Genomic DNA, 23,172 nt, shown 5'->3' on the forward strand with positions numbered 1-23,172 from the left:
GAAAAAAGAGTGGTTGTGTGTAGTTGTTCCGAAACACACATTCTTTAAAGGGAACACAAGAGACTGGGAACCTTGGTTACCTCTGACGAGGGGAACAAGTGGACTAGAAAAGGTATAGAAGGGAGAACATACACTGCATATCCCCTCGAGCCACGTTAATGTATTACCAAATGAACAAAACCCCAAATCAAGGGAAATTATTGGGGGGGAGGCCCATTTCCTAGACCTCTCTGGCTTCCATCTCAGCCTTTTCCGATCTCCATGCCTCCATCGCCTCTGGTCAGGGAATTTCATGGGCAGTTGCCAGTGCTGAGCCTTACCCATCTGGCTGAGAAGACTACTAACTCTGGACATCAATGTGCAATAAAACACTTCTTGCTTCAGACATCTAGGGAACTGTTTGCTGTCTCAGTGTCATGATTTTGTTGTGAAGCATAAAGAGGCAGTAAATTATTTTACTATCCAAGAAGGCAAAAAGAAATCCAGTCTACTTCAACAGAAACTACCACCAAACCAACACTGTTACCATTAAAAGGCCAAGTGTTAATGATCCTACTGGAAACATATGTGCATTTGTTAAATGTCAAGGATAATGTACACAAAGTTTAGAAACACAGTTATCATTATTATGATTATTAGGTCATGTTTTCAGACTTTATGGACACCCTGTATATTTAAGGTTTTCTACTCCCTTTCCTGGTAAACATAATTCATCTTTTTCTTTATCAGATAGACATCAGAAGTTAGCAGAACTTCCCTCTTTTATCAGAAAAGAAAACAAAAATATAAAAAAAGAACCTTATTTGGAATGGAAATATCCCTACTGCATTGTCAGCAATGAGTGGGATACTATTTATTACTAAGCATCTAAATTTATCATCCTTAAAGAATGCTGAGAAAGGAAGAATGTCTTCCTGGGTGGTTAAAGGATGTGTGGGTTCTGAGAGCAGCCTGCAAGCTGTTGATGCCTAAGAGGCTAAAGTCATGTGCCGCTGTATTTATGGTAGATTTTGGGCACATATAACCAACAACATCTCTCTGCAGGAAGAACCCTGATTTTTTTTGTCAAAGAGTAAAAACGACCATTTAGGTGTGGAGGCTCCAGCTATGCAGATGTGATCATTAAAGGTGATCATCAGAAATGTCAACACAACAGTCAACGTCCATCTTTTCCTGTGCTCAGAAATCCAATCTAATCCAATCCGTGGAACACACTGTGAAGCTGTGAACTTCCCCTATTTACATATATTATATTGCTTGCTCTTTAAAATCTTTAAGTGAATTTAGATCCTAAAGACCAGTTACTTAAAGGTTTTCATAAAGAGACTAAATCTTTTGCATGAAGCCATTACTCTTCTTAAGATCATTACTCTTCTTAAGCCATTACTCTTAAAGATCACTTTATCTTTAAACCGAGATGTGAAATTCTCCCAGCTTTCCCCAGGTTAATGATAAATTGAAACGATTCCATTTATCATCGATGATGTGGGACTTGGAAAGGCTGGGGATAAGGAGAGGGGCAGGTGCATACAAGAGGTCTGACCTCTCGTGAAGCCATTCTGTTCTGCCACAGAGGACACGTAGATTTCTCACTTCTTCCCAATATTCCCATTTAAGATCTAAGCAAAGGAAAGTGCTGGGTTACTTCTAATCAGAGCTAGCCACCCCTCATTCAATCAATGACCACGTGCCAGGGCTACGCACACTCTTCACTCTCCACAGCTGCGTAGTTGCCAACTTCTTTGAAGCTGATGTTTCCCAGGTGGAGAATACCCGCCACGATCTGCAACACCAGCGTTTGCTCTTCTGCAAAGATCCCAATCACATTCATGGCATGCTGGAAGAGAAAAGAGAAACTATCCAGAGAAACTGGTCGTTAGCTTTAAAAGCAGCCAAGGCAGAGCAGTTGCTCTAAATAAGGGTGTGACAAGTACAGACGAGTCAAAAAGAAAAAAAAAACATAGATTGGGTTGTGCAGTCAGTCACATGTGGCTGACCTTGTGATGACAGCCGGACGTTCTTGTACAACATGATCACTGCCCAGTGTACACATTCTTCTCATGTCTCAAAGTCATGCTGGAAGGGCAGTTCTGTCTCTAAGCAGAGCATGCCGTCCTCCAGGAATAAGGGAATACTCCAGGAGGAATGAGACTCGGAGGAGTGGTAGTTGTACACAAAGTCTCCAAGTCCTATCTTCATCCTTTGATGTGTTCTTATTGCCAGCTTCCCCTCGAAGGTCACTGCTGACCTTTCCACCTACTCCAAGTGGACTCAAGAGATCTTTCCCTTCATCAGGAGGGATAAGAATATGTTGTACTTGCAAAAGGATCTAATGAAAAATCTCCAGGAAATCCAATAAAAGCATCATCTAAAAGTACAGTTTCTGAGGTCCCTTAAATGCAATAAATACCGCTAAAATGTCTAAATCTTAGAGAGCCATCTCCTAAGAAAACTATACTCTAGGACCAGTGTGCAGACTCCTTACTGGCACTTTTTCTCCCATCTGCTCTGAGGCCATGTGACCTGTTGACACCATTTTGTTTCCTGGCACCCAGGACACAGTCTGTCTGAACTTTCTGTCCCTTTCAACCACAAATGTACTGAATCCACACTACTCATTCAGACTCTACTGCTCAGTTCGGGATCTGAGTTGAGGAATAGTCACCAGCTTGAAACAGACTCAAAGGGCAGTGGTAATGAAGGCCTTTGAGGCTAAGTGGGTGGTCAGCTTACCTCTAGAAAGTTCTAGATTGACTCATTTTAGTTGCTGCTCACAGGATGGAACCCCTCCATAATCTACCAAGTTTTACAACTTGGCCCATAACATACATGCAATGTGAAGGGCACGGCACAGAAAAAGGGTCCTCTGCCCTGCGCAGTACAGAGGGGAACAGAGTCTTCAAAACCAGAAAAGAAATAAGAGAAAAGACTAAAGATGTTCCAAGATTTCTAAACCTATTCAGTCCACAGACGTGCTGTTTGCTTAGCCCTTCTAAGATAACAGCTCACGAACAGAGTAGGCCATCAGCAAACAGGTGTGCTCAATGTACGCATCATTTTTGCCTATTTACCAGAGCTCCTGCAGGGGGATAATGATGAATTCATGTCTTTTTATCCATCTCAAATCATTAAGTGGTCCTCAGGCAACTGGCACATGGGTATGAAAGGGCACTGGAACATGAATGAGCACACAGAGTGCTCACACAGAACCAGGCAGACATTTGATGCAGCTCTTCGCTTTATCAAGCTTCACTGCCCTTTCGGCCACAGGAAATGGCCAGCTGGGAGAGCAGAACCCGCCTGGCCCTGCGCCGGCACTTACCAGAGTTTCCTGAAACTCCCGCCTGTCGTCAATGTCATCAACCTTGTATGAGCCCGAGAGGCTCAGGTAGTAATAATAGTCCATGCTGGTGATGCCAAGGCCATGCTTCTGCTCTGCAGAGGCGCCCTCGATGAGCTGGAGCACGAGAACACAGGCTGAGCCATGATGTGGACCACAAGGCACCCGAAGTCGCCTCATGCATCCTGCAGCCACCATTCCCAAACCCAGTGATGAGGACTTTCTATCTCTGCTTTCTAAAATTATAGGCAGTCCTGGCTCCCAAATATGTACCTGTAGTAGCCCCATGTCATCTCTGCAAATTTTGATTCCTAACTCCGGAAAGACCTGCAAGAGCTGAGGATTTTCCCTGGTCCACTGAAAGGAACTCGACTGCCACCCTTGGCAGAGTGGAAAGCAAAACAGATTTTCATTACTTAGCTCCTGCCCAACTTGCTACAGCTTTTTCAAGTGGAGCTGGCTTTTCCATGCTTCTCACTGCAGGGTGCATGTTAAAAAACTGCCATGCAGCTTCTTGCTCTCTGGTATTCTGAAACCTCCTGACCAATGACTGTCCCTTGGCTTGTTTTTTATAGACAGGGTCTTGCTCTGTCACCCAAGGTGGAGTGTAGTGGCACAATCTTGGCTCATGACAGCCTTGATCTCCCAGGCTCAAGCAATTCTCCCCCTTTAGCCTCCTAAGTAGCTGGGACTAAAGGCATGTACCACCATGTCCAGTTAATTTTTTAACTTTTTGTAGAGACAGAGTCTCACTCTGTTGCCCAGGTTGGTTTCAAATTCCTGGGCTCAAGCAATTCTCCCACCTCAGCCTCCCAAAGCACTGGGATTATAGATGTGAGTCACCACGCTCAACTCCTTGGCTTTTTGTTCAAACTCTGATGTCTGCCTTGGGCCTGGGCAAGACCCTCTTACTGGGCTTTAACCAGTGGTGTGCTGGAAAATGTTTAACCCTTGAGGAAAAAAATTGATTTGTAGTGTTTGCCAATATTCATGGTATAAATATTCCCACTCTGACTGATTTCAACTACCAAAGAAATGTCACAGAAGGAAGAGGGAAGAGATGTGCATCGCCCATGTGAACCAGCTCCAGCACACCCTGGCTCTAACCTAATAATATTTAGGAAAATAGTGACAGCTCCCATCCATGCTTCCCACCTTTGTCAAGTTGCACAACGCCGTCCTGGCTCCCCTCCCCGCATAGGGGGCCTCATCTCCATTACTGAGAAGCTCTAGGTCACCCCATGACATCAGGCTTCCTTCATTTCCTGCCCTGTCTCCTGAATGTTCATCTTTTGGTCCCACCCCTTCCTTTTTTTCCTCTATTTTCAGTCCTCTCCCCACCCATATACTGTAGATTCCCTCTAACTTGCATCTTCAAATCTATCTTCTCTAACTCTCTTCTAGCTACAAACACGCTACTCTTTTTTTTTTTTTTTTTTTTTTTTGAGACGGAGTCTCGCTCAGTCGCCCAGGCTGGAGTGCAGCGGCGCCATCTTGGCTCACTGCAAGCTCCTCCTCCCGGGTTCACGCCATTCTCCTGCCTCAGCCTCCTGAGTAGCTGGGACTACAGGCGCCTGTCACCATGCCCAGCTAATTTTTTGTATTTTTAGTAGAGACGGGGTTTCACCGTGTTAGCCAGGATGGTCTCGATCTCCTGACCTTGTGATCCACCCGCCTCGGCCTCCCAAAGTGCTGGGATTACAGGCGTGAGCCACCATGCCCCGCCAAGAATTACTTTCATGTCAGAATCTTGAAGCCCTGAGCCCACCAGATCCCAGCCTCTATTCCGGTGGTTTCTGACCTAAGGGCAGAGGACTCCTGGGGAAGGGTTAGGGTTTGCATTTATTTAAAGAAGTCCTGGCATCCATTATACACTTCCATCTAGCACTCAGTATTATTTCTGTGAAATATATATATTTTTTCACTTATCTATACATGTTGCTTTAATACGATTTTAAAAATGACTGAATTCACAGAAGTTTTAGACATTTATTATACTTCTTCAATCAACAGATATCAACTAAAAGAATTATTTGGCATCACCTAAGATATGTATGTAACTGAAAAAACTGAATGTGAGCTATTACACAGTTTAATGTCCTTCTAATACAGGGATCCGCAAACTAAACATGAAACAAAACAAAACAAAAAACAGTGACCAGGCCTTTCTTCGAAGAAAGTCTAATGTGGATCTTCAGTATAAAATACTAATAACTAAATAGAACATAAAAAATTTGGTTATTAACATCATTGTATTTTTTAAGTACTTAAAAACTTTTACAAAAGTAGCTGAATCAGGGCCAGGCACAGTGGCTCACGCCTGTAATCCCAGCAGTTTGGGAGGCTGAGGTGGGTGGGTCACTCGAGTCCGAGAGGTAGAGGCCAGCCTGCGTAATGTGGTGAAACCCCACCTCTACGAAAAATGCAAAAATCAGCCAGGTATGGTGCCATGTGCCTACAGGCCCAGCTACTTGGGAGGCTGAGGCAGGAAGATCATTTGAGCCCAGGATGCAGAGGTTACAGTGAGCCAAGATTGTGCCACTGCACTCTAGCCTGGGCGACAGAGCAAGACCCTGTCACAAATAAAAAAATAAATAAAATAAAAGTAGCCGACTCAGATGACTGCTGAGGCCTGTAACATAACCGAAAAGCACCCTGCACACTGCTCTGGCCCCAAACTCTCCACGACTTCTGAGGGTCTAGGTGGAAACTTTTCAACTTGGCATTGAAGATCCCAAACCTATCTCAAATCTTCCCTCCCACAGCTCACGTGCTGGAGATGCCTGCCCTGCACACAGGCTGAGGCCGGGCTCCCTGACTGACTTTCCCTCTCCCACCTCCACTGCTTTAGCGCAGGACACCTGTCTTTCCTGATCAATCCCCTCCACTCTCCATCCGGGTTCTACCTCCTTCATACCTCTCCTACTATCCGGCCAAACCTGCCCACATGAATTCCTTTGGCAAAGACTCCAACACTCCTCATTTTGTTTTGAAGTTACGTCAATACTTCCTTGATGATTTAGCTTTGGGGGAATTGTTGTCTTATCACTCCAATTAGAACTCATTCTCCTTGAGGGCAGGGGCATTCTCACAATTCTGCACATTGACTTGCACATGGTACCATAATCAGTCCTCCCTGGCTTGCCAGACTACACTCTATGCCTGAAGTCTGAGAAATATTTTAATGTAGAGAAGGGACAGGAAGTGGGCAGGAAAAAAGTAGAAAGGAAAACCTGGTAAAATATGTGAAAACTCCGCTCTCCTGGGTTCCTCATCACCACCCTAGATTTTTCCAGAAGGAAGTTGGAGATCTTTCCACCATCTGGTTCCCCACCTGGACTGAACTGGATTTCAAAGTATTTTCCCTGCAAGAAAGTTAGGGATTTCCTTCAGTGGTTGGTGAACAAAACATGATGTCCCAAACAGGCTTTGAATACAGTATAGATTTCAAGGAAATTCATTAATAAAAGACACATTCTGAATTACACCTAATTTGAGTCTAGACTTCCTTACAGTTTTCAATCAGACAATAACCCGTGCTTTTGTCCAGCCACAGGATTCTGTTATGAGCGAGCACCTATCATTCCAGCATGACTAAATAAGGATATGCTCTATTCCTTGCTCCTTTCCCCCCAGTAGGTGCCCCCCTGCTCAACCGGAAGGTGTAAAAAATGAGGCAGAAAAATGGCACGGCACCCTTTCAGAGGAAGAGCACTCTTGCTGTCAGACTTCACCTCATGGCTTTGAGCAAAAACACTCAATCCCTCTTACCTATGGAACATCTAAAATGTTTATCCGAAATGAAAACACTTTATAAAAAGTAAAGTTCTTTCCAGCTACTCATGGGCCTAGGGATTTTTGTCACTGTCTTTATTACGAAAATTCCTCTTTAAATGACTGCTAATAGGGAACAAAGGAGAATAAAAGCCTAGACTGCAGTTGAAAAGGTATCTGGGTTGTTATTTTAATTATATATAGCCAGGCGTGGTGGTTCACACCTGTAATCCCAGCACTTTGGGAGGCCGAGGCAGGTGGATCACTGGAGGTCAGGAGTTCGAAACCCGCCTGGCCAACATGGTGAAACCCCATCTCTGCTAAAAATACAAAAAATTAGCTGGGCATGGTGGCAGGTGCCTGCAGTACCAGTGAGGCAGGAGAATCGCTTGAACCTGGGAGGTGGAGGATGCAGTGAGCCGAGATTATGCCACTGAACTCCAGCCTGAGCCACAAAGCAAGACTCTGTACAAAAAAACAAAATAAAATGAATAAAAATTATATAATTATTATAACAATTATATATTATATATAATTATTATAATAATTATTATATATAATATATATATTTAAATTGTTCTTTTTTTCTCACTAGAACTTAATTTCTCTCCTGTCCTCAGAAACTTAAGCACCCTCAGAGGCCAGAAGAGTAAATACAAATAAAGGAAAAGAGGGAGCCATGTGGTCTATGGCCAGACTGGAGAAGATGCCCAGCCTCACCACATTCACATGTAATAACATAAAAATGTGTATGCTCACTAAATCCACCCATTTCAGGGATGAATTCAGCTGGGTTTTATGTCTGTGACTGGAGCTATAAACTCATTAAGGGCAAGAAAAGTACTGTGCACACTGCAAATGTGTGAGTACATGCTGTGTTCCTGTTCTTAATTATTCTAGGTGTCAAGAGAGACCACCAAAGAAGGCCAGCTTCTAACTGTCTATGTGTCTTAATCTGATGACCTTCTTCCTCGCGGCAAAAAACAAAAACACCCAGCAGCACCAGGCAGAGAACCAGCAGCCATGGCTCTGCGGAACGTCAGTGGCACCTGAGCAAAGCTTGCTGAACAGGAGCTCCCGTGCTTCCTTTGGTGGCCGCCTTCACCACGCTTTCCTTTTGGCATGTGATAGAGGGAATAATTCAGTGCCTGTCCCCCATTCCTCATCAGTTGAGGGAAAATGAAACCAAACAGAACATCTGACCCAGGAAAGGCAGGTGTTGGACAGGCAAGCTCCCAAGTCCTCCTAGCAGCAGTGCTCAACCTTGGCTGCCCCTTAGAAACACCTGGGGAGCCTTTCCAACATGCTGTCAGCCCAGGCCACGCACATCAGACTCTCTAGGACCAGGGCCCAGAGCTGTGTGGTTTTCAAAAAGTCCCCAGCTGATTTTTATGTGTGGTCAAGGTTGAGAACCACTGCTGTAATAAAATAAAATGCATATGCATGGCTCATAATTATCACATAAAAGTTAACCTTTCTAACAAAAGGTTAACATATTTATAGGACTGCTGTATAGCAGCCTTGGGGGGAAGGCAGGAAATTGTATAAAGGGAATAGAATGTTGCATTTGCATTTTGATAATGAAACGAAAAGAAGTTTCAACTCAACCCTTGGTAATGATTTATTTCCTATGTTGGGTGCCGGATACATAGATGTTCATTGTATTATTTTTAAATCGTGTTTGAAATATTTCATAATACATTCTTTAACTTGAAAAGATTTATAAGTGTTAAATATATACATTCTTATGCTTCATAATACCTGTGCACTTTTAAAAGTGAAATTACTCATAATTCTACCCTGATGCCACTTCTTCATTCTCTTGCTAAATAATCACTGTCAGATGTCAAACTTGGATTTATATATCTCTTAGTTACATTTCATATCATGTGCACATTTAAAAAACAAAGGAACATATTGTAAATATTGTTCTGTAATCTGTTTTTTTAATTTAACAACATATTCTGAATATCTTTTAAAATAAGTAGTTATTTAAGCAGGAAACTTATGTAATTTATTCTAGAAGTATTGTTGGGCAAAGATAATGAACGACTAAAATTTTAATAACAACTGCCCCATCACTCTCCTGGAAGAATGTATCAGTTCTCAACCAATAGCATGTTTTCTTGATTATTATCAATCAACTTAATGTTTGCCCATGTGAGAGACAGAAAATGATATGTGGTTTTCATTTACATTTCTCTCATCCATGATGGTGAATAGTGGGAGACAGAGAGAGAGAGAGAGAGTGTGTGTGTGTGTAGGTGAGTGTGTCAGTGTGTGTCTGAATTGTCTCTCCCCACCTTTCCATCAGGATTGTATAAAATTTTGCAATTAGGAAAATAATAAATGTTGAGTGTTTTTGTTATTTACAGAAATTGATGTAAACTCCAAATATAATGAACAATTTATATTGCAAAAATCAATGAAGATATCAATTTAATTATTTTTTTCTGGTCTCCAAGGAATCCAAGACAGGGGAAAAGGCAAATAAAGAGTTAAATTTGGTCAAGTCCATTTTTACAAGATTTAGATTGAAAATTAAGAAAAAAGTTCAAGTGGAAAATTTGTTTAATTCTTCTTTCCTCTTTTATTATCCGGAAAACTTCAAGATAACACAACTCAGGCATTGGGCCCAAATATGACAGACAAACAAATGAGTAGTTTGAATAATATTGGAAAGCAAAGAAAGTAAGGGCAAGTCTAACAGAGAGAACCCACCAGGGAACTTGACAATTATTATATGAGCACATAGTAAAAATTCTCTTGGAAATAGAAGCTTCTTTCCAAAATAGACAGTGGAAAAGAAAATTGTTTTTCTCCAAAATTCCCACTTATTTATTTTAAAATGTTCCAGAATCAGCCTCACAGATGGCTCCGTGAATGCTTTAGTGCCAGACATGATCTATGGTTGAAATAAGATGCAAAATCTATATAAATCAAGGTTACTGGGTAAACATTTGTTTCTCTGTAAATGTGGCTTTTGTTAAGGGGAACATACTCATATTCAGCCTTGCCAGCTTTCCTATTTACCTCCTCGGGAGACACTCAGACAGAAACATGACTAAAGAAGCCTTCACAACAATGCATTTGGTTGATATTTTCATTACCAGTTAGGTAAGCCAGTTAAGAGGCAACCTGTGAGGCCAGGTCCAGTCACTTTGGGATGTCGTTAGGTTATATGAGTAGGGCATAAGACAGATGCACAAAGCCAGAGGGCTGGGGTGGGCAGGCAGCTCGCTCTGAGGGACGGAGAGGAGGAAGTTTGTCTCCAAGGTGCCAGATCAGTCCAACTCTCTGCACCCTTCAAAGTCTATGGACCAAGTTCTAAGAAGCAAAACCACTGCCAGTGGTTGATACCTGGGATACCCATCTACTCTAGTTATTTCTTGGTCTAGGAAAGCAAGTCTTTCCTCCAGGGCATAAAGACAACTCCTCCAAGGCCAAAGCTGCCACTTTCATCATTTATTTTCCTTAGTAAGGCAACTGATGTGGAAAATGATTTACAAAATTATCTTGTTTGTATCCCCGGGCCACAAAAAAGGGTAAACTGCAGCTTGGTGGCATGCTGCTATAGAAAATGAAGGAAAGATTGAAGAGGTGGCCTCCTGATGGCATGTGAAAAGCTCCCATTTCCCGTGGGATACTGGACTTCAGTCAGAAACATCAGCATTATCAATCAAGTGACACTGTCTGAAACAGGGAAGAGACTTACAAATCGGCTGGAGTTGTTGTTCCGGACGGTCTTGGCGTTCCCGAAGGCCTCCAGCAGTGGGTTGGACTGTAGGATAATGTCCTTCACGTGCTGTCCCAGCAAACAGACTGGAGATTAGGAAGGTGTGAACACCTACCGCACAGTATGCCAAACTTTGTCTAAGGAGCTGGTTTCTGAATGCATTAAGGCGAGGGGCCCCACATCCATGTGTCACTGGCGGGGTTTCTGAAGGATTTATTCTTTCACCATGACAGACCTCAACCTGTTTGTGTATTTGGGTCTTCCAGTTCTCATGGCTTGATACAGGATCCCCAGGAGCCAGGGTGCCACTGTGAATCAGGAACTATTCACACAAACGTTCTCAGCTTGGGTTTCCAAATTGATTGCTGCAGCTTCACCTTGCACTTGTGGGAGTGCCAGGTATCACAGCAGGATAAAAAGTGAAGTGGTACATGAAGGGGTGCCTCCTTGCTGTTCTGGCCAGGGTCTTTCTTCTCACTACCCCTTCCCAACTAGTCTACCCACCCATCTCATCACACCTCCACCTGCTTCACTGCAAGTCATCTTAAGGAAAATTAACCCACTTCCTCCCCGCAAACAAGGTCATGGAAATACAGCCTGGTGTTTCTCAAACTTTAATATTCATGAATCACCTGGGGATCTTGTCAAACTGCAGATGTGGACTTAGTAAGGTTGGGGTAGGGCCCAAGAATCTGCATTTGTAGCCAGCTCCCTGGTGTTGCTGGTTTTGCCAGCATTGATACACACTTTGGGCAGCAAGGGTCAACAGTGGATTGTGTGGAACAAGTCCTGGCCTACTAGGGGGGAAGGATTTGTTTTTCAAACATCCCAGTTCTGTGCAAAAGTGTGCAAAACACACCATAGACATGAGACAGCTCAAGAGATAGAATTTGATGTTGGAGAAGTCTTTCAACAAGTGAGTCATTCCTTGTACTTCTAATTATTCACATGCTATGGTTAAACATGTTCCAGAAATAACAAGTCTTCTGGCTTGTGCTCTTTAGCTACTGACTAATTCCAAGCCAAGGGCTCTGTATCATTGTCCTCATAGGAAAACAGGAAGAGGAAAATCAACATTAACTGTCTGCAGTCTGGCTACCAGGTCGTAGGGGTGTAGCAAAGAGGAGTAAATTAATGCACTAACTACTGACTGACTATGTAACAGCCAAAGTGTTCTTCTGGCACCCTCCTGACTTCAGGAGAGAAACTGCCATGAGAAATGAGAACTGGGCTTTCACTGTGACTGGGGAATCATCCTTAGCAATGGCACTAACGGCAATTCTGGGGGTGGTCCTTTCATGGGTCAGTTTCAAAGCCTAGAAACACACTTTCAACTCTCTTTTAAAAACTCATGGATTTATAAAACTCTGCTTTTCTTTGTACAATCAATTTTGAGTTTGTGGATCTTCATTAACTCTATCTTTTTTTTTTCGCTGGCCAGTCATGCCTATACCATTTAACAACACTCAGCTTCTCTCAGGAAGAGAACAAAACACAGAATCTTCTTCTATCTTTTCCCTTTTTAAATTACAGACTTTAAAAATGAGAATCTTTATATATCCATCTATCCATCCATCCATCCATCTATATGTATTCATCAACAATCAGGGATGTCCAACAGAATTCTGTGGCATGCGGCAGGCATATTAGGGAAAAGAGAAAGAGCAAACCAAGGTAAAAGAGCAGCTCATCGGCCAGGCATGGTGGCTCACGCCTGTAATCCCAGCACTTTGGGAAGCCAAGGCGGGCGGATCATGAGGTCAAGAGATCAAGACCATCCTGGCCAACATAGTGAAACCCTATCTCTACTAAAAATACAAAAATTAGCTGGGCGTAGTGGCACATGCCTGTAGTCCCAGCTACTCAGGAGGCTGAGGCAGGAGAATTGCTTGAACCCAGGAGACAGAGGTTGCAGTGAGCTGAGATTGCACCACTACACTCCAGCCTGGCGACAGAGCAAGACTTTGTCTAAAAAAAAAAAAAGAGCAGACCATCTGTAAAACAGCATCCTGGATTCTTGTCTCCATGTCAACCCTCTCAGGATCCAGTACAATCACAGGAATAGAGAAAAGCAAGTGCAATCACAGGAATAGAGAAAAGCAAGTGCAATCACAGGAATAGAGAAAAGCAAGTACAATCACAGGAATAGAGAAAAGCAAGTGCAATCACAGGAATAGAGAAAAGCAAGTATAATCACAGGAATTGAGAAAGCAAGTACAATCACAGGAATAGAGAAAAGCAAGTACAATCACAGGAACAGAGAAAAGCAAGTGCAATCACAGGAATAGAGAAAAACAAGTGCAATCACAGGAATAGAGAAAAGCAAGTGCAATCACAGGAATAGAGAAAAGCAAGTGCAATCACAGGAATAGAGAAAAGCAAGTGGACTGAACCACATGAACCCAGGTTCTAGAGCTGCCCTTACTGTCCAATATGGAAGCCATAAACTACCCCAACTGAGATGTAACTGTAGAATACACACTGTATTTCAAAGACTTAGTACCAAAAAAATAAAATATCTCATTAATTTTGTTATATTGATTATATAATAGAATCTTTTTTTTACATATTGGGTTAAATAATATTATTTTAAAAAGTAATTTCCTTTTTCTCTTTCTACTTCTTTTAACATGGCTACTAGAAAATTTAGAATTACACATATGGCTTGCTTCATCTTTCCACTGGACAGAGCTGCTCTCCATCTTCCTTTCATTCAGAGAAGGAGGCCACTTTAAGAACCCTTCACTCCGCAGCCTTAGTTTGCTCTTTCCCTTTTCCCTGATATGCTCTCTACACGCCACAAAATTCTGTTGGACATCACTGATCGCTGATGAACAGATATGGATGGATGGATGGATGGATGGATGGATGGATACATAAATATTCTCAGTTTTAAAGTCTGTAAGTAAAGAAGGGAAGAGATAGAGAAGATTCAGTCTTTGGTTGTCTCCCTGAGAGAAGCTATTGTTAAATGGTATAGGCACGTCTGGCCAGCAAACGAAAGATAGAAAGAGTCGATCCACAAACTCAAAGGAGGAATGTTTGGCTCTACCTTAAGCTTTCTGATCTACCAGTACATGATAGAACACTATTTAACTAATATATAGGCGCCAGACATGGTGGCTTACGCCTGTAATCCCAGCACTTTGGGAGGCCCAGGTGGGTTGATCGCTTGAGCTCAGGGGTTTGAGACCAGCCTGGGCAACGTGGTGAAACCCTGTCCCTACCAAACATAAAAAACATTAGCCAGGCATGGTGGTACACACCTGTGGTCCCAGCTACTTGGGAGGTTGAGGTGGAAGGATTGCATAAGCCCAGGAGCAGGAGGCTGCAGTGAGCCGAGATCGCGCCACTGCACTTCAGCCTGGGTGACACAGTGAGACCCCATTTCAAAAAAAAAAAAAAAAGGAATCACAATAAAGGGAATTTTGTGTGTCTTTTAAAAGTCTATAGCCGACCATGGCAATAACATTAAATAATTCTGATTTAAAAAACTAATCTTTGGAATGAATTCTGTCACCAGTGGTGCACAGTGGTGATAAGCGCCAAGCTTCAGCTGCCCCTTACGGACCTCAGCTCTCCATCACCATCATCCATGGCTCTGGGGAGCAGGCTCTACTCATTCCTGCCAATGCTGATTTTAATTTTCACCTCTTGAGTGCCCTCATTCTCTGGATCTTTTCTCTTTCCTAACATTTCCTTTACACTTTTTAATCTCTCTTTTCTCCTTCTCTTTTTCCCCTTTCTCTGTCTATGTCCTTTAAAATTTTTATAAGTTTCTTGAATTGGTAAGTGGTTCACATAGTTCAAACCATGCAAGTTTCTAAAGGGTATACAGGAAGGGTAGGCCCTTCTCCCAATCCCCCAGCTCCCCTCCCTCAAGACAACTGTTGTTGACAGTTTCTTGTGTATACTTCGAGGGATATGTGACACATATCCAAACAAATAGAAATATACACTCTCTTCTGATCCCTCAAATGGAAGCATATATTACACACAATGTTCTGAACCTTGCCTTTTGTAATTAATCATATATGTTAGAGACCATTGTCTATCAGTACATGAAGCCTCATTTTTATTGGTGTATAATATTCTATTATATAATGAACCACAAATTATTTCACCAGTTGCCTAGTGATGAACACTTATTTCCAGTCTTTTGCGTTACCAAAATCGCCAGAAATAACTTTATACATGTATTATTATGTATACATTTCAGCATCTCTAAAGAATAAATTCTTTTCAGAACTGCTGCATTGAATGGCAAATATGTATAAGTTTAATAGATTTTGCTGAAATGTCCTTCATTAAAATGTACTAGTTCATCTCCTACCAGCAATGTATGAAAACAACTGCGTCCCTACTTCCTATCAATCAAGTGTTTAAAACATGGTAAGATTTTGGCCAATCTGATAGGCAAAAAATAGTTTTCTAATGTAGTTTTAATTTGTATTTTTCTTGTTATCATGATGGTGAACATACTTTCATGTTTTGTGAGTAATTTATCTTTCCTTTTCTATGAGTTGTCTTTCATGTCCTTTGTTTATTTTCCTTTTGGGTTGCTGAACTTTTTATTGATTTGTAGGAGTTCATTATATATTAGGCACTTCTACCTTAAAATATGCTATTCCTTAATCCCAGCACTTTGGGAGTCTGAGGCGGGCAGATCATGAGGTCAGGAGTTCGAAACCAGACTGGCCAACATAGTGAAACCCCATCTCTACTAAAAATACAAAAATTAGCTGGGCGTGGTGGGGCACGCCTGTAATTTCAGCTACTCAGGAGGCTGAGGCAGGAGAATCGCTTGAACCCGGGAGGCAGAGGTTGTGGTGAGGTGAGATCGCGCTACTGCACCACTCCAGCCTGAGCAACAGAGCGAGACTCTTGTCTCAAAAAAATATATACATACACACACACACACACACACACACACACACACACACGTGCGCGTGCTATTCCTTTCCATTCCATATTTCAAGTTTCACAGTTATAGAAGAACCAGTGTCTTTTCTGTGGAAGAAAAATTATTCTCTAACAGCAAATGGAGCCTCTTACATTTCCCACAGCATAAGGTATCATAATGGGCCACTGCCCACTCACCTGGACTTTGGGGCCTCCTCCAGACACTCTGGAGATGTAGCTCATGATATATTTGGCAGCCACTGTTTTTCCAGCACCACTTTCACCACTAAAGAAAAACAGACAAAGTGCCCACCTGAGAAGTGGATTACAACCAGCTCCCTTCCTCGTCCCCCTCCATCACACAAAACAGACAAAGACAAAACAGGCAGAAAAGAATCCTTTTTTTTTTTTTTTTTAAGTGCAACACCAGTAGAGAAAGGCAAGTTACAGAGGATTAAGTCGCCCATGTGAGTCGGATTAACATGGTGTGGATAATTACCACTGTGCACACCACTGACCATTAAGCATTTTACATGCCCAATAATGGGGGATATGATCAGGAAAATTATGGAGTATCACAAGGGTGGAATTCTGCATAAATTACAACTGACATGAAGACTGTAAACACAGGAAACAAGCATATGAAATCATGTTAAGTGAAATAAGTCATTCAAGTTATATACAAAACATGATTACAATTTTTTTTTTAAAAGTACCTAAGAAAAAAAGACTGGAACTACCATAAAATGTTAACAAAGGCTTTGGTCAAGGCAGAGACTATGAGAAACTTGTTTTAATTCATTAGTTTTCAAACATTTTGTAATGCATATGCTATTTTTGTAATTTAAAAAAAGAAAAGAAAAAGTGGGCACTCTGAGGTTTCAAACCATGTGCCTTGAACTGATGCAAGCTTCCTTATTTTAGAAGTTCTAAAATTAAACCTTGAAGCAATATTACACATCCTGAGTAACAAAGGCCACCTTCCGCTGGGTAGCCTTCCTGCACGGGGAGAGCCTTTGTTAATAATATATAGTCTGCTCTTCAAAATTCCCATTCTTCCTTCAAAATCCCCCTGAATTGATAATGACCTCAATTCAAAACATGCTTAAGTCAGTCAGATTTTTCATCTTTCTGTTGGTACCCTTTGTGTTACCAGGATAGAGTTAAAGCACCCCATGTCATATAAAATGATGACGGGAGTTAGTATGAAAAATTCAGGCTGTTACAAGTTCATAGGACAATATTTTTGTTTGCTCTTTGCAATAAAAAATTTTAGGGTGCAGGGCAAATGTTCTGTGAATATCCAGCCCAAATCGATTGTTATCAATTGCTGAGTTACCCAATAAAAGAGAAAACATTTGCTTAGGGAAAAACCAAGCAAGGCGACCCTCCCATTCCCAAAAGGAAACTGAAATTTGAAATAGTTTTACATTTCAAAACAAACCAAAACAAACGAACAAAGAATTGAGCTGGCCATATAGCAAAACTCAGAACTTCGCTGAATTTCCTTGAACTAATAATATGGTTTTAAAGAAATTATGGGGAGGTGGGAACCATCCTCTGTTCAGAGCTCATGACCTTCAAAAGTCTGAACCCATCTATGCAATTCACTCACTATCCTAGTGCTATGCTCCCGGCTTCATGGTCACATGAGTAAGAAAACCAAACTGAAATTTCATAAGCTACAGTAGCAAGTAGAAAACCAGCAAGCCTGGGACAAGCTGTCACACTGCTTCCAGAGGACATGCTTACTCACAGTCAGTAAGTAGGTCTGGCAAATTCAACTCCATGGGGAAATTATATTTCAAATGGTTGACATACTCAGATGATGTATTTACTAGATCCAGGGTCAATACATGCACTCTCTCATTTGAATTACACGTTTTGGCAACAACGAAACTCCATTTTATAAGTTGTAAACAACGTAAACATTCAAGAATATTGGAAAGTTCAAGATTACAATGGTACAACCACCCAATATAATATTGCAGTCATTTGAAATACTTACGAAGACTATGTAGCAACATAAAGATAATGCAGCTAAAGTTAAGTGGTAATGTGAAATACCTATAAACTATATTTATAACAAGTTTACAACTATGTGAAAATAACGTATGGACAAAAACAAATCCAAAAGGAAAAAGAAATATTCCTGACTTGTTAGGAGGCTGGTATAGGAATGGTTTTTTGTGTTTTTTTGAAATGGAGTCTCACTTTGTCGCCCAGGCTGGAGTGCAGTGCACAATCTCGGCTCACTGAGACCTCCACCTCCCAGGTTCAAACGATTCTCTTGCCCCGGCCTCCCAAGTATCTGTGATTATGGGTGTGCACCCCACACCTAGCTAATTTTTTAATTTTTAGTAGACACAGGGTTTCACCATGTTAGCCAGGCTGGTCCCAAACTCCTGACCCCAGGTGATCCACCTGCCTTGGCCTCCCAAAGTGCTGGGATTACAGGCGTGAGCCGCAGCGCCTGGCTCTTTTTTCTTTTGATGTGCTTTCTCATAAATACTTAATTTTTTTTTTTTAGATTTTTAGGCCGGGTGCAGTGTCTCATGCCTGTAATCCCAGCACTTTGGGAGGCCAAGGTGGACAGATCACTTGAGGTCAGGAGTTCGAGACCAGCCTGGCCAACATGGTGAATCCCCGTCTCTACTAAAAATACAAAAATTAGCTGGGCGTGGTGGCAGGTGCCTGTAAGCCCAGCTACTCAGGAGGCTAAGGCAGGAGAATTTCTTGAACCCGGGAGGCAGAGGTTGCAGTGAGCCAAGATTGCGCCATTGCACTCCATCCTGGGCAACAAGAGTGAAACTCTGTCTCACCAAAAAAAAAAAAAAAAAAATTGTTTTCAAAGATTTTTTGAGATTTGTGTCTTTCAGAGTTTTTAAAACAGCTTTTCCAGAGAATAAGGGGGGGATCACACCTCACAATGATAATCACCACTGATCAATTTCATTATATTATTATACAACTTCCTATATATCACCATGAGTATGTATATTTTCCTTAAGTTTACACTGTCACATTTAAGCTTCGTTAGAACAAGCTGGAAAAGAGAGAGAGGGTGAGCACGAGCAAACCCTATTAGAATCAGAATATAAAATAATATATATAAAGTAGAATTTATTAAATTTAAAAAAGAATTATAAAATAAAAGTAAAGTAATCCTAATAATCCCCCCACTGTGTCTTTGGTTAATACTGTATTCAGACATGAAATATTTTGTCTCTTTTGTTGGAAACAAAAGAAAGTAATAATAATGGAAAGTAGCTCTTTTCATACATTAAAATAAGTATACCATTTCCAAAAATAGGGTATCTGCATTCTCAGTAACTGTGATATTTTCCAGAAGACTTAAAATAATTAGTTCTCACTAAACATTGATCGGAATTTTCATTACTTGGTTTCAATTTACAGACACTTAAGAAGAATTTTTATTGATCAGAAGCTGCTGATTTGGTCAAAATATGGTACAATAATGGAATGTTACAGAATGACTTGAAACTTACAGTATATACAACCATAATTATACTGGCCTATTTGGGATGAGAAAATACTGCTTCTTCTTGGGGACTAAAACCCAAGTTAAAAGAAAGTGAAGGTATCAGACAAAATAATATATCCCAAATTATTTACTTTACATCTCATAGCAGTTGTTGTAGGGCAACTTGCTTTGTTTATGCTTCCAGGCAGCTCTTCCTAATTTAATTGACTTTTAAAATGGACATGCACACACACACAAATACTCTAGAAATTAGGAAAATATGCCAGTAGTTCCCACATCTGGCAGTCTATCAGAATCGTCAGAGTACTTTTTAATTGCCCATGTCTGGGCCCGTCTTCTGACCTGCTGGATCCCAGTCTCCAGGGACAGGGTCTAGGAATAGGAATTTCTAACAAACTCCCTAGTTCTTGTATAGCCAGCTGGGAATAAGCCAAGCAATTTTAAATCAAAATCATAACAGACTTTATAGGAAATATTAATTCAAATAGGAAGTATTGTAGAGTGTGTGTCTGTGTGTGTCTGTGGGTCTGTGTACTAACTATAGAAATGGAAACATACGGTAAAATATCAATGAAATGGAAAGAATGTTCTGCGGAAAAAAAGCCATTTACAATGGTATAATCCGAGGACCATAATTATTTTTCTGAGAAACGTTATTCCTCACTTAAAAGTCAATAATATTTTCTATTCACTTCAACTTATTCAGCAAATGTAAAAATATTTCAGTTCCTTTTTCTTTTTTTCTTTTTATTTATTTATTTTTTTTTTGAGACGGAGTCTTGCTCTGTCACCCAGGCTGGAGTGCAGTGGCACAATCTCAGCTCATTGCAAGCTCCACCTCCCAGGTTCACGCCATTCTCCTGCCTCAGCCTCCCGAGTAGCTGGGACTACAGGCACCCACTACCATGCCCGGCTGACTTTTTGTATTTTTAGTAGAGACGGGGTGTAACCTTCTTAGCCAGGATGGTCTCGATCTCCTGACTTCGTGATCAGCCCGCCTCAGCCTCCCAAAGCGCTGGGATTACAGGCGTGAGCAACCACACCCGGTTGTTCTTTTTTATTTTTATTTTTTGAGATATTCCATAAAATAAGTAGGATCAGCTGTTATCACTGTTGGAAGACTCACCAATGCACTCCCATCCCCCATTTCTGATCTCAAAATCTCTCTCCTGGTTGTTTCTGTACCACAGGAACTGGTGTTCCCTTGTAACTGGCTGAATCAATGTAATTGAAACGTCACTTTTCCAACTTTTTGTTTGTGGTTTAAAAAGGACAGACACTTAAAACAAAAATGATGCCTACTTTTGTTCACCCAACAAGCATTGTCTAACACCCCCCTGCCCCAGTGTGTTAAGCCGAAGGCTAGAATGAGATGTGGCTCCTGTCAGAGAAGAAGTCACTCACTGTCCCACAGGGCAGTCAAGTATACAAAGGCTATTAATAACACAGTGGCGATGGGGGTATGGTTTTAGGGATTTGTGGGTGGCAACTATCCCTGATGAGAAGATTCCTAAACAAAGTCACAACTAGTTATATCTCAACAAGGACAATCAAATTAGCCAGGTGGGTTGTGTGTGTATGTGTACTTGTGTGTACACATATTAGGGGCTGGGATGAAGCCTGAGCCATACATAAGAGGCAAAAATTCTGTGGGGTACATGTGAAGGGAATCATGGGTAAACAGGACTTGAGGAGACAGTGGCTCACACCTGTAATCTCAATAATCTGGGGGGCCAAGAGAGTTGGAGAACCAGCCTTAGCAAACAGCAAGATCTTGTTTCTTAAAAAGAACAAAAACAAAACCAAAAAACACAAAAGAAACAATAATAATAATAAAACAAATAAAAATAAAAACAATTGGTTGAGTGCAGTGGCTCACGCCCAGGACTTTGGGAGGCCAAGGCGAGTGGATCACCTGAGGTCAGGAGTTCAAGAGCAGCCTGGCCGACATGGTGAAACCCTGTCTCTACTAAAAATACAAAAAAATTGGCCAGGCGTGGTGGCACGCGCCTATAGCCCCAGCTGCTCAAGAGGTCCGAGGCAGGAGAATCACTTGAACCTGGGGGGCAGAGGTTGCAGTGAGCTGAGACTGCACCACTGCACTCCAGCCTGGGTGACAGAACAAGACTCCATCTCAAAAATAAATAAAATAAATAAAAATAAAAATGTTTAAATAAAAACAATTAAAAATAATTAGGTGGGTGTGGTAGTGTGCTCCTCTGTTTTTAGTTACTTGGGAGGCTGAGGTGGGAGGATCATTTGAGTCTGGGAGGTTGAGACTGCAGTGAGCTATTGTTGAGCTACTGCACTCCAGTCTGGGTAACAGAGTGAGATTCTGTCTCTTAAAAAAAAAAAAAAAAAAGAAAAAAAATTTAAACAAATAAATAAATGATAGGGCTTGACTGTGAGGTGGGAAGCTGGGAGTGGAGCTGGAAGGCAGTGCAGAGATCCAAGACAGTGACCTTGGGTTCAGGTTTGGGGATGCACCAAGGGTTCTGGCCTGTGCCATTTCGTGCTACATTTTATACAGACTCTAGACTTCCATTTTCTCAAGGCAGCATACTGATGAATTTGCCTTTACCTATATAGAACAACTGATACATTATTTAGTTTTTCAAAATTGACACAATCTATTAATGTAAAAGTGAACCACTATCTGACTTCTGTAAATACGAAACCAGAATCACTTGCCCAAAATTAAAACCTTAAAAATAAATACAATGAAAATAAAATCGCTATAGTGAAAATAATGCAAATACCCATCAACGTAGAATCGATAAGTAAACATATCTCTTAGCATTGTTCACTAAGAGGGCCTTAAAGCAACGGCACACCGGTGTCACTAAACACACAAAGCACCAGATGCTGGTCTCTGAATACCATTCTTCAATAAAAGGGAAAATTCAAGCTGGGCGTGAAACATATAACTGTGCCAAAAGGTAAGGAAATGTATAGTGACTGGTGTCGACATGTCAAGCATAGAAGAGCCAGCTGGAAGGGGTTCCCACTGACCAAATCAAAATAAGTAATGATAATAATGGATTATGATCCTTTGAATAAAATAGGAAGCCATAAATCCATACTGCCATAAGAAAGTAAATGAGTCAATCAATAAATAGGAGAGAAGGGAAAGATCTTCCTCATAGTGGAATACCAACTAATAAATGTAGAAGGAATGATGGAAATAGATCGTCACCATTTGGCAGCCATCATACAGGTGACCAGGAGTCATTAATGGATGTTAAGGCTGGTAGGTGGAGGTTTGATGTGGAGCAGGATGTTGTCATAATCTCAGAATATATCCCCACAAAATACACATCCTAAAAGAAAATACAGTGAATTTAATGTGAAGAAACCTAGCAGATGCCTATGGAACCAGGTGATCAAGAGCACTGCATTGTTTCTATAGTAGTCCAGCCTAGAACGCATGACCTGAGCCTGGTCAAGAGCACTGCATTGTTTCTATGGTAGTCCAGCCTAGAACGCATGACCTCAGCCTGGTCACGAGGAAATGGGCAGACTCAGCCTGAGGTCATCCTACAGAATTTAATGCCTGAACTCTTTAGAGCTGTAAAGGGCAAAAAACATGGCAAACACAGAGAACAAGATAGAAAAGTCAGAGAGGCCCACAGAGAAGCAAGAAGATGCATGTGGCTTCATGGGGGCCAACAGAGTCAGGATCAACTGTGTCAATGTGTTGGGAAGATAAACAAGACAATGGAAATTCCCACTGGGCTTATTTAATTAGACCCTGCTTTATTTTTTATTTTTTCAAATATAGAGATATATAGTATTGAACACAACTCTTATTTCAAAAGGTATAACCCAAGGACGAAAAATAAAGGGATAGTTTTTTTAAAAACCAATTTTTGTAATTCTAGAGTTATAAAAGATGAACACAGTTGTTCATCTATT

The 23,172-nt window shown here is 41.3% G+C and overlaps 1 protein-coding gene across 1 annotated transcript in view; it reads right to left on the minus strand.

Moving 5' to 3' along the window:
* MYO1E (myosin IE) overlaps nt 1–23,172 on the minus strand; it is a 240,056-nt gene that overhangs the window by 87,383 nt on the left and 129,501 nt on the right. The window contains exons 5-9 of the mRNA XM_045395539.2: nt 15,951–16,038; nt 10,830–10,919; nt 6,574–6,705; nt 3,323–3,457; nt 1,705–1,837 (exon numbers count right to left, since the gene is read on the minus strand). Of these exons, the coding sequence (XP_045251474.2) occupies nt 1,705–1,837; nt 3,323–3,457; nt 6,574–6,705; nt 10,830–10,919; nt 15,951–16,038 (578 nt within the window). The remainder of the gene's footprint in view (nt 1–1,704; nt 1,838–3,322; nt 3,458–6,573; nt 6,706–10,829; nt 10,920–15,950; nt 16,039–23,172) is intronic.

Source organism: Macaca fascicularis, chromosome 7 (assembly GCF_037993035.2).
Source record: "Macaca fascicularis isolate 582-1 chromosome 7, T2T-MFA8v1.1".
NCBI lineage: Eukaryota > Metazoa > Chordata > Mammalia > Primates > Cercopithecidae > Macaca > Macaca fascicularis.